General features: G+C 39.4%; 1 gene segment (V, D, J or C); it reads left to right on the top strand.

Annotated features, from left to right (window-relative positions):
* Positions 1–2,032: 2,032 nt before the first annotated feature.
* LOC142836010 (T cell receptor alpha variable 23/delta variable 6-like) lies at positions 2,033–3,011 on the top strand. The segment is given in 2 exon segments: positions 2,033–2,147; positions 2,295–3,011. Coding segments are annotated over 2 exon segments (540 nt in total).
* The last annotated feature ends 9,332 nt before the right edge of the window (positions 3,012–12,343 follow it).

Here is a 12,343-nt window from a genome sequence, read left to right as displayed (position 1 = left end):
ATATTTGTCTTTATGGGTGTCTTTACCAGTTACATCCATTGGCCAGCAAATTTTATGATGTTATTTTTTAACAGAAGACTGTTACTCCATTGTGTAAATATAAGAAAAAAATGGCTATTTAAATGTTGTACTGAAGTTTAGATTGTGATACTAAAATGAGATCTTGGAAATCAACAAGAAAGGGAAGATCATGGTTAAATAACACTGTTTTCATGTGTCAGGTTGACAAGGGGTCAGTTGTGGTTAATTCTTGTCAGCTTGACACAAACTAGAGATTTCCAGGAGGAAGGAACTTCAATCAAATGATGTTATTTCTTACACTACTTTGTGGGCAGGTTTGTGGGCATTTTCTTCATTAACAATTTTATGGGAGGCCCTAGCCCCTTTGTGGACAATTTCATGTCTGGGGAGAAGGTTCTGGGTTGTATAGAGAGCCTGCGTGTGACTGACCTAGGACTTCTGCATGTGAGTGACAATTATGTAGCTTGGTCTGCTTATATGGCCCCTTCGCAATGGGACCAGGATCTGCTCCTGGTGCATAGTCTGGCTTTTTGGAACACACTGCTTATGGCAAGATGCATTTCTCAGTCTTGATGCAGGGGGGAGGAGCTTGGTCCTTCTTCAACGTGATAATGGCAGGCTTTGTTGACTCCCTACGGGAGGCCTTATCATTTCTGAGGAGTGGATGGGAAGGGTATAGAATGAGAGTGGGGGACGACATGGGAGGAGAGGAGGGAGGGAAACTGTGACTGGTATATAAAATAAATAAAAAGTGTAAAATAAAATAGAAAGAGCAACCAAAACAAGATGAGCAAGCCAGCGAGTAGCAAGCCAGTAAGTAGCTTTCATGTATGTTTCTTACCACTGTTCCAGCTTAAATTCCTGACTGGCTTACTTCAGTGATGGAATATGATCAGAAAGGTAAGCCAAACAAATCATTTCCTCCCTCAGTGGCTTCTGATCATTATATTTATTTATCTTAGCAATAGAAAGCAAACTAACTCAAACACCAGAAGAGGTAACCCATTCCTGATTTTGGCATTCTTATTTGTTAGCCCCTGGCATCTGATAGATGTATTCTTGTCCCATCATAAATGCATTTTAACTTTTTATATATGTGTGTATAAGCTTCTAGAATGAAGAAAATCTTAAATCGATCCTTCCTTTAATAATATAATTACCATAATCATCAGCACACAATAATTGCGCATGACAGTGGGTTTGTTGTAAAATCTTAGTATATGCATTTGCAGTCATTTCCTCATAGTCATCTTGCCTCCCCATCTATTGTCCTCTCCCTTCCCTGTCCCCTCTCCCTTACTCATTTGTATAACTTCTATTTTCAGATCATCTTTACTTTCTTTTTTTCCTTCTTTTTATTAGTTTTCACATAAGAGAACACATATGTGTCACTTGCCTCTAGATGTCTGCTTTGCTTTACATGGTGTCCTTCAATACCATCATTTTTCTATAGATGGCGCCAGTTCATTATTCCCTGTGGCTGAATATTACTCTGTTATTTCAGGTACAGTAATTTCTGCATTGGTCAGTTGACAGGTGGTACTTAGGCTGCAGGTGCATCTTGGCAATAGTGAATGATGCTGTCATGAATACACATATGCAGGTGTCTCTCTTATATGACAATCTCAGATCTCCTGGATAAATGCCTATTCCTGGTCTTAAATGGACCATTGTTCTTTCTTTTTCGTTTTTTCTTCTTTCTTTTTCTTTTCTTTCTTTTCTCTCTCCTTTCTTTTCTTTTTTCTTTTCTCTCTCTTTCTCTTGTCTTTTTTTCTTTCTTTGTATAGTTCAGAAAATCCACAATGATATTCTTGGTGGCTAGATGAGCTCACATTTCCACCATCACTGTATATTGGTAGGATTACAATAAGGGGATTTCTGATTCTCAGTGTCTGCATTTTCAGTGATAATGAATTTGGGCGAAATGGGGAAGTGCTTCCTCCATCAGAGTTAGCTTTAGACAAAGTGTTGTGAGAGGCGGAGCCTGTTGAAAGTATTAAGTCACTGTGAAGTTGAAGTCTGTGTTTTGGGGAGATAAAAGGCCACCAGAGTACTACACAAGCTTCTAGGAAGAATGGACAAGATCCTGAAAGTGTCATTATTAGTCTTAACCCTTCACCTAGCCTGTAAGTCATGGAAGAGAATATCCAGGATATAAGATTAATTTGGAGGCATGAAATAACTGGGGAACCAGACAAAATCATGAATGATGAAACTATAATCAGGTAGGACATACAAGGAAACCTAATGACAACTGTTATTTCTCTACACAGGGGTGAGTGGCCAACAGGAGAAACCTGACCAGCAGCAAGTGAGACAAAGCCCCCAATCTCTGACAGTCTGGGAAGGAGAGACTTCAGTTCTAAACTGCACTTATGAGGACAGCACATTTAACTACTTCCCATGGTACCGGCAGTTCCCTGGTGAAGGCCCTGCATTACTGATGGACATACGTTCAGTGTCGAACAAAAAGGAAGATGGACGATTCACAGTCTTCTTCAGGAAAAGTGATAAACAGCTCTCCTTGCACATCAGAGATTCTCAGCCTGGAGACTCAGCCACCTACTTCTGTGCAGCAAGTGCACAGTGCTCTCCAGGCACCTGCAGCCCACACCAAAACCTGCAGCTGTGCTCCAGCAAAGCCCTGCTGTTGGGTTTGAATTGGGCAAAGGTGCAGAGGAGTTTTCCGTTGCAGGAAGTGCCTGGTAACTCAGTGAACTTAAGGATTAGACTCATTCATGCCAGAGATAGAACAAGTTGAAATCATAGCTTGCTTTTCTCCAGTCTCCGTTTGCTACCCATGTACTACTGAAGTTTTACATGCACTTACTTAACTAGTTTAGGTGAATACAAATAGTTCTCTGTGTGCTTGGTTTTTAGTTTAGTTGAGTTTGTAGTTTGTTTTATTTTGTTTTGCTTGTTTGTTTGTTTTTGAGATTGGGTTTCTCTGTAGCTTTGGAGCCTGTCCTGGACGTGTACTTGGTTTTTACCAAATGGAATTTATAAAGTCGCCATCTCCCTATACTCCTGTCAATATGTGGTTATTACACCCCAAGGCTTTCATTGTGACTTCTGTGCTGGAAATCACATATAATATTCTTTTGCCTTACTTTCCTCTGATGACAAGGGAAGCAGTGATTTACATGACCATTGGCCACTTCTAATTCCTCTTATTTTGTCATTTATATATCCAAGTACCTCAAGAAATTCAGGTGTGTTAACTTAAACTCCCAAGACTGTAGGTGTGTCTACAATAGACAAATGATATTATTGGAGGAATAATGGAATTTCCTCATATAGTGAAAATGCATAACTTTAACTAAAGAAATAATTTCAAATGTGCATTTCATAGATGAAAAATATAATTTTGAATGTAAGTTTCAGCTCATAAAAGCAGCTGAAGTACACGAAATAGAAAAAGGAACTCCTTGTCTAATACTTTGTGTGTTTACTCACTTAATTGTGTAAAAATACTAAGATTTCCGCTGGAAAAACTTTAGTTTAAAATTTAAATGTTTTACGTCATATAATTGATGGTTGTGTTAACTGTAACTACCTAGGAAGTCAAAACAGGCACAATGCTTGAGTCTAGGACTGAGAGTCTAGATTAAGCAACTCTCTTTTAGAAAACCAAAACCAAACAAAAAAGAAAACCAGAAATAACAGAATCAATGTGGAAGCTATTAAATTAAATTCTGCAAGCTCTCCTTATCCACAGTGAATAGTTTTCAGTATGTAAAAAGAAAATTATAAAGGAAATATGCTAGTTGGCTATTAGCAGTAGGCAATATATCTCACAATATCAGTAGGTGAACTCCCCATGTCCTCAAAAGTATTATGTTCTTGCCAAGTTTAAACTTGAGGTATAAATTAGGAGCAGTATTTATATCAGATTGGAATATGCTTTACTGAATACAAACACCTAACTTACACATCAGCAGGAGAGAAAAGGCATCCTTGAGGATGCAGAAGAAAGAACTGGAAAATTCTGGGTACCTCAAGATAAAACCCTCAGCTTCCTAGGGATTGAGTGGTTGGAAAGTATTTATAGAGACATGAGAGACAGTGAAGGCAGGTTAATTTATAATAACATAATCATCACCACTTGGGAATCTTCATGTGACACTTAAGGCTGATCTCTGAGTTAGAAGCCAATCTTGTCTACAGACTGAGTGCCAGGCTAGTCAAGCTTAGGCAGTAAAGGAGAAAATTGAGATCAGAAAGTTGTGAAGCTCTAGTTCAACAAGGAGGCTATGTTCCAGCCCTAGTAAGCAGCAGAACTTGACAGCTTCGGCCATGTGTTCTGACTTTAGAGTCACGGATGAACACTTGGAATCTCTCTGGAACTAAGGAAAGCCAATGAGCCCAGGCATGCCTCAGGGGTGTCCTTGAAAGAGAATCCAGATAGGCAAGTCTGTGAAACTATGAAGTTTAAACGTGCATGCCTTAGAGAACCCAAGTTGTTAGAAATCCCAGAGTCATTGGATAAGGAAAGGAGCTAACAGGTAGCGGAATGATCCTAAGGGCAAGAAGTGTGCTGCAGGCAAGAAAGCTGAAAGGATGTGGAGATCTGAAGAGGATTTTGACATCAGACACAGAAATGCAGACTTTGCAGTTTGCCCAGCGTGTTTTCAGTCTTGCTTTGTTCCAGCATTTCCTTACTATGCTCTCTTTCCTCCCTTTTTAATGGTAATATATATTCTTTGGTGTTTTCTGTTAGAAGTGTGTAATCTGTTTTTTAATTTTGATTTTATAGCAAATTACAGTTAAGAAGAGACTCTGAACTTTGGACTTTTAAACATGTTGAGACTATGATATACAATCAGGGTTTTTGAAGATAGGCATTTTTGCATTATGACATGTCTACAAGCCCGTGGGGACCAGGAAGAAGAATGCGGTGATTTGAAAAGCAATACTCCCACAGGCTCATACATCTAAATTCTTAGCCACAAGGAAGTGACAATATTTAAAAGGATTATGAGAATTAGGATGTGTAACCATATTGGTGGAAGTTTGCCACTGGGGAGGGAGACAGGGGGTTGCAGTTTCAAAATCCTATGTCAAGCCAATAGAGTGAGTAGCCTTCTCTTTCTGCCTTCAGATAAGGATATAGGTCTCAGCTACTGCCCTATTACCTGCCTGCATGCCACCAAGTTCCCCATCATGATGATTTGTTGACTTTCACTGATGTATGTGGGTCTATCTGATAGACAAGGGATCTAAGGACCTGAAAGAATGGGGCCAACAAGCAGTCTAATGTTGTAGACAAACTTACTTCAGTTTCGGTGATTTTTATTCTTGAATATAATAAAGACAGCAATGATACAAAAAATAACAACATAAAAACACATAATTGGAAAAACATAAATAAACCCTAGTTTATTTATACTAAATGTTAGCAGAGATGCCCTTTCTTAGAATTTTTCAGAACAGAACAACTTAAACATATTGCCTGGGATGTACTAGATATTATATCTAGAAAATCACAAAAGTGAGGTAGAAGGCCATATTGAGATACAGACTGGGTTCTATACCTGTGATCTGACAGCTAACAAGAATAAACATGTCATATAAATTGAGTGTAAATGTTTAGCATAGGAGACATAAAATCACATCCAAGATCAATCCAGGGAGCACAGTACACGAGGTAAAAGTCCCTCTGTCTTGTTTCCTGGAGTTTTTTTTTTTAAATATAGTTATCCAAGATATTTTGTTTATCATGCATCATTCTTTTGACCATTATAGTAGTTTGGAAGACAATGCCCCCCCAAAGTGAGTGGCACTATTGGGTAGTGTCTTTTTGTTGAAGCAGGTTTGGCCTTGTTTTGGAAGAAGTGTGTCACTGTGTGGGTGGCTTTGAAGTCTCTGTCACTCAAGATACTCCCAGTGTCATGATCATTTTTCTCTTGCCTTCTGATCATGATGCAGCCAGCACCATGTCTAACTATAGGTCATGATGTTCCCCATGATGATAATGGACTAAACCTTTAAAACTGCAAGTGAGCCACTCCAGTTAAAGGTTTCCTTATAAGAATTGCCATGGTCCTGGTGCCTCTTCAGAGCAGCATAAACCCAAACCTAGACAATGATATTCCAACAATAATGGACTAAACCTGGGAAACTGTAAGCAATCCCCTAAATAAATGTTTGGGTTTTTTTGTAATAGTGAGTGTGTATACATGGGTACACACACCTGTGTGCATGTAAAGGCCAGAAGATGGTATCCAATCACTCAAAACCTGAAGTTGCAGACTTTATGGGCACTCAGCTTGTTAAGTGGGTTCTAAACATCCATCTTTATAATTAGCAGCAAGTGCTTTTCACTGCTGAGCCACCTCTCCACCAACCTTAACCTTTATCTTCACTAGGAATTATTGTTTGTCAATTACATCACAAGGGAAGTTGTGCAACATGGAGAGCATCCAGCTGCTCTGTGGAGAACTAGAGCAGGGGCACAGCCCTGCCATCCTAAGGTCCTTGGGCTACTGTGGCTCCCATGGTCTCCTGCTTAGGCACAGAGACTGCAGTCCAGGGCATGTGCTGCCTTGACACAGCAGTGATATGGGCAGAGGTGTATATCTCAGATACCAGAAACTTGCCCTCGATGTACATGTTGACTGGTTGTTTAAACTCATAGTAAGACCTGGTATTGGGGGCCTCTGAACTCTAGCCTCAACAGCCATTCAGGGTTCAGAACAGATGATTATAGCTTGCAAAAACTGACTAAAATTGTCTGAGGGTGAACAAATCAACTCAAATATGTTTCTTATTTATGTTTTCTCTTTGTACTTCAAAAAAGTTTCCATTCCCCACAAGCCTTTCAGTTTATATACACATATAGACACAACTGCCAATTCCATATGCAATAACAATGATACCAAACAAGTATTACACAGAGCCACAAAAATCAGTAAGTCTGAAAAAGCAGGCACCTAATAGCTTACTACTGTCTCTGAGAGGCCTTTAGTGTTCTAACTACATTTCTTGTGACTAGCTAAGGTAGAAGTTTGTAGTAAATGTAGAAAGAGGGGAGAAAAATGCAGAAGTGTTGTTGCATGTTCTGAGTATTCCCCCTTCCTTCCCTGGCAGCTGGAAACACAGCATTGTGGTAACCGTGACAACCAGCATAAGTCAGTGGAGGAAAGCTATGGTGCTTGATTTGCTTTGACATCTTGCTAACTGAATTAAATTCCTTGCTAAGGGAATTTCTTTGGAGACTGCCATTACTAACCCCTGGCTAAGCAGCAGGGTGTCTGATTGAGTCCATTTCTCTGGAACTGGTTTAGTGGCCCAAGCTATTTTTCCTGTACCTCTAGGAGTAAAGGCACAAACAGTAAATTTCCTAGATTAAGATCCCTTGTCAATTGAAACCAGGGTGAAGATAAATATAGAATATTAATAGCATGTTCGGGTAGATAAAAAACCAGTATGTTACACTCTCCTGAGAGTTCAAAGCCACCCAGGCCTGTTTTCCAGTAAGGGCAGACATGCTATCTCTCCTTCGCAATGCCTATCTCTTGAGGTTCTTATTTGTCTATTCACAAACCTCCTTCCCTTGTTGAATACCCTGCCATTAAGGATAATGTGTGTGTATGAATGCAGGGTGGGGGTTAGCTTCATGTAGATTTGACTATGAGGACAATAATTTCTTTGACTGAGTGAATACTTTCACACCAGGGTCCCACAGTGTGGAAAAAGGTCATCCAGTGCCAGTACAGAAGAAAGTCAGGTTCAGTAAATGAGAAATACACTGCTGGGATATTTCAGGATGAATCCCACTATGAAAAATGGGAACACTATGGCTTCACAAGGTTTTAACAGAAAGGATAGAGACTATTCAAAAGACAGGTGTTCCTGAAGCTCTGCAAATTGGGTTCCTCACTAGACTATACTCCCATGAGTTAGTCTATTGATCTGTCAGCTGTACTTTCACTGTATACTCTTGTGGACTTGTAGGAACATGGGACTATTTCAGAGACCTTGTTTGTACTTTTCTCTTCTGATGCCTTTGATTCATTTCATCCACTGGGATAATGAGAGCAAATGAAAGATTAAGAGGTACAGTCTAATTGATGATACAGCAGTACACAAAAGTTCAACCAACAATTTATGAGGCATTATTGAGGTCCTAAGTGCTTTCTGGTTATATGTGTCATGTACATGTAATAGGCTTGAGTCAAGGAGAGGCATAGCAAGATTATCATTATCCCATCTTGTACACTTAAAAATACAAAGAATTTAACAAGTGAAACTGAATACTTCAGGGAATGGTCTAGAAGCTTCTAGGACTTGTAATAAGTAGAGTTCTTTGTGTGGAGAAAACAGGACATCTTCTGAATAAACCATAATGTTAGACTTTTACAGTTAATCAGGTTTTGTAAAAGTGTATTTTCAAATTAGTGATACTTTTATGTGTTTCTGTTTCTCTCTCTCTCTCTCTCTCTCTCTCTCTCTCTCTCTCTCTCTCTCTCTCTTTCCCTCTCCTTCTGTGTGAATATAATCCAGTGATCAACATTGAATATCTCCCTCTATTGCTCTCCACATTCATTCATGTATTTGTTTATTTATTTCTCTATTTTCATATTTATATGGTAGTGGTTCTCACTGAAACTGAAGCTCACCAATTGAATTAGACTGACTAAGAAAACCCCAGATTCCCCATCTCTGTTTCCCAGAGCTATGACTTCAGCTGCACCCACATCCACTGAATTCTTATGCGTCTGGAGATAAACACATAGGTCCTCATGATCCACAGTAGGAACTGTCACATGAGCATCTCCTCAGCCTCTGAATACCATTATCTTATTCCTGTTACAGTTTCACAGAACATGAGCAAATGGGGATAGTCTGGAATTCTGATGGACTGCCCTTCACCATGTGATTTAAAAGTAGCTCTGTTAATTGCTGAATTTATAGGGACCCTAGCACTCTGTAAAGGAGGAAGATTCTTTCAGATGCCAGTGTGTCACAGGATATGCATGGACTTATCATTATTTATTTTAATTAAGTTTTATTAGACAATAGATGTAGAGAAGTAAACATATAACAATCATCTTTAAATATATTATACATATTATATATAGCTCATGATGAATCTGACTTTGGGTCACCCAAATATTCCCACTGACTAACAGCCATGAGTGCAAAGCAGAATCACCCTCAACAGGGGCAGATTTTCCCATTCTTCCTTTTAAGTACTGCCTCTTTTAACTACCAAGAAAGACAAGAAGCAAGTAAAAGTCTGTGGTGAGCTACACTTTTTTTCTCTATACACAAGGAACTTGTGGCCTATGATCATACAAAACCCCATTTCCTGCTTGAGGTGATGAAGGAAACAGAGCCAGCAGATATTCAGTTTCAGACACTGAGACACTTAACACTGATCTAAGGCCAAGGAAACACAGACACGCACCCCATGCCTCTCCACAGCCTGCTCTCTGTGTTGGTGGCCTTGGCCTTCTCTGGTATGTATGTTTCACATATAGTCAAGTACATTAAGCAGGAAGCATTGCCCCAGGAATATGGCAGTTCACATTGACATGATGGGGAACTGGAACTAAGAAAAACCAAGCAACATATCTCTTCAGTTAGGGTTGTCTTGTGTCTCAAGGTACCAAATTCCAACAGTGTTTTGTTCAAACACTCACAGAATAAACTTTTTTCTTTCTTTCAATTGTTCTGCAGGATCCAGTTTGGGCCAGGAAGTGACTCAGCTCCAATCAGCCGTAAGCATGCAGGAGGGAAAAGAAGTTACCATAGACTGTTCATATGAGACAAGTCGAGGCTTATACTATCTTTTTTGGTACAAGCAGCTTTTTAGCGGAGAAATGATTTTTCTTCTCAGCCAAATGTCTTATTCTCCTTGGACTGCGAAGAGCAACCGCTACTCTGTCACCTTCAAGAAATCAGCCAAATCCATCAGCCTTGTCATTTCAGCCTCACAGGTTGAAGATTCAAGAAAGTATTTCTGTGCACTCTGGGAACCGACTCACAGTGTTTGAAATGATAGCACAAGCTGAACAAAAACTGGAGCTCCTTGAGCATAGCATCTCTCAGGGAGCCCTGTTGAGAAGAACATCTGCACACCCAGGCCAGAACGTCCAAACCATGACTCCTTCATCTGTGGTCTGCTCAGAAGTGTGTTTCTAAGTAAAACCTCACATTATGCAATTTAGTAACAGTCTTCGTGAGTGCTTTCTTTTAATATTTTGTCTTGAAAGAATTTAGCTTAAAAAAAACCACAGAGACCATGTGTAGTATTTATCTTTACTTGGCAATCTTGCACCAGAATGATTTAAAGTATTAATTTCCTTGAAGTTTGTAACAGCACATACCTCAGCCTAGGCATCTGGAAGAGCAAAGAACAAAATTTCCTTGTGAAACTTAGAGAAGCAGAGCCATTGTCAGTGAAGTAGTCAGAGATACATTATGAGGAGTTCACCTAGGTAACTTGTGGTGGTTCTGGTACTGAGCCTGAGATACTAAAGGTCAGCTAGACCAGAGTAGAGAAGGACAGTTGCGTGTAGGCAGCACCTGATTGTATTGATGCTTTAGAAAATACAGTGAGGCTCATAATGTAGTTGGAATCTAGAAAGACAAACTTCCCTCATCTCCTCAATCTACTTGTTCAAGAGAAATTCAGAAGAAGTCAATTTATTTTCCAACATTTTATACTCAGACTTGACCCAGGATGAAGGAAAGCTCTAGAAGTGAGGAGTAGAGAGTTAATGGTAAATTGAGCTGAAACCTCATTGAAATCATGTGTGCCTGGGCCTGGATCTCCTGAGGTATATATAAAAAAACAAATATATCATACATGTTTTTCAACTTTTTTGCAGTTTCGTTTTCCATATCCATCCTACAAGCAGAACAACATGGGAAACAAAATTTCATGAAATGTGTTTCCAGATATATTTTCAAAAATTTATTTTTATTTCATAATCTGTGTGTAATTCTTTTTCCTGCATGTATGTGTATGTACTGTGTACATGGCTGTTGCCCGTGGAATCCAGAGGAGGGATGTTGTTCCCCTCTGTATGTTGTGATTACCATTAATAAATAAAGGAACTTCTTTGGACATATAGCAGGACAGAACTTAGCTAGGTGGGAAAAACTAAACTGAATGCTGGAAGAAAGGGGGTGGTGTCAGAGAGAAGCCATGGAGCCACCCCTGGAAACAGATATGCTGAAACCTTGCCAGTAGGCCACGAGCCTCATGCTAAATTATAAAATAATGAAAATGGGTTAAATTAAGATGTAAATGCTAGCCAATAAGAAGTTAGAGCTAATAGGCCAAGCAGTGGTTTAAGTAATACAATTTCTGTGTTATTATTTTGGGACTAGGCATCTGGGAACTAACTAGAGGCCTTATTACAACAAATTGTCACCCAACCCCAGCCAGGTCAACTAAATCTGCGTAAAACATGAGAAAGCTTAAAAAGGAATTCTAAACACAAAAGAACAGAGTTAAGCATGGTTTGGTGTCAACATTTTCTTGGGTAGGCTCTGTTTCCTAAAAGCAATCAGAGGGATGGCTCCTTTAAGAGAGGTTTTCCTGACTCAGCGGTAGCAGGGGAAAAAAAAGCTGAAGAAAAAAAAAAGACATGCTGGTACACCATGTTGCTTTGAAAATGTGGCTTTCTGGGCCAGGCTGCCAGCACAAACTCTGACTCTTTTGAGAGATCTGGCTATGGAGCATTTAAATGGGTTCTGTGAGCAAAGTGCTACAACTTACTTAATGGCAACATAGAATCCACTGTGTCTAAATATGAGGTAATGTACATGGCTCTCAGAGGCAGGAAACAGTTCTGCCATGCTAGACTGGGCAGAGCAAGCAGGAAGGGCCATATTTCCCCTAGCAGTGAGGCTGCTTAAGTTAAAAAGAAGCACCTAGCATTTTAAGAAGCCAGCCTGGTCAGAAAGAATTTCAGATATACAATAGGACAGATTCAGACATAAAAGACCTCTAAACAAGACACAATGTGTTTATAAAATGTATGTACGCTTGGGAGAAAAAGAAAAAGAATATAGAGAGTTATAAAAAGAAGGAAATTGTTTATTAAAAAACAGTCTTTAGAGAGGCAGAATACACTGAAACCTTGCTGGTAGGCTACAAGCCTCATGGTAAAATATAAAAGGGTTAAATTAAGATGTAAAAGCTGGCCAAAAAGAAGTTAGAGCTAATAGGCCAAGCGGTAATCTAATTAATATAGTTTCTATGTAATTATTTTGGGGCTAAGCAACCAGGAACTTACTAGCAGTCTTATTACAACAGAGGAGGGCATTATATTTTCTGTAATTGGGATTACTGAAGAATATGAGT

Source organism: Microtus pennsylvanicus, chromosome 15 (assembly GCF_037038515.1).
Source record: "Microtus pennsylvanicus isolate mMicPen1 chromosome 15, mMicPen1.hap1, whole genome shotgun sequence".
Classification (NCBI taxonomy): Eukaryota; Metazoa; Chordata; class Mammalia; order Rodentia; family Cricetidae; genus Microtus; species Microtus pennsylvanicus.
The sequence above is the reverse complement of the archived record's forward strand: the minus strand, read 5'-3'. Positions and strand labels throughout refer to the sequence as shown.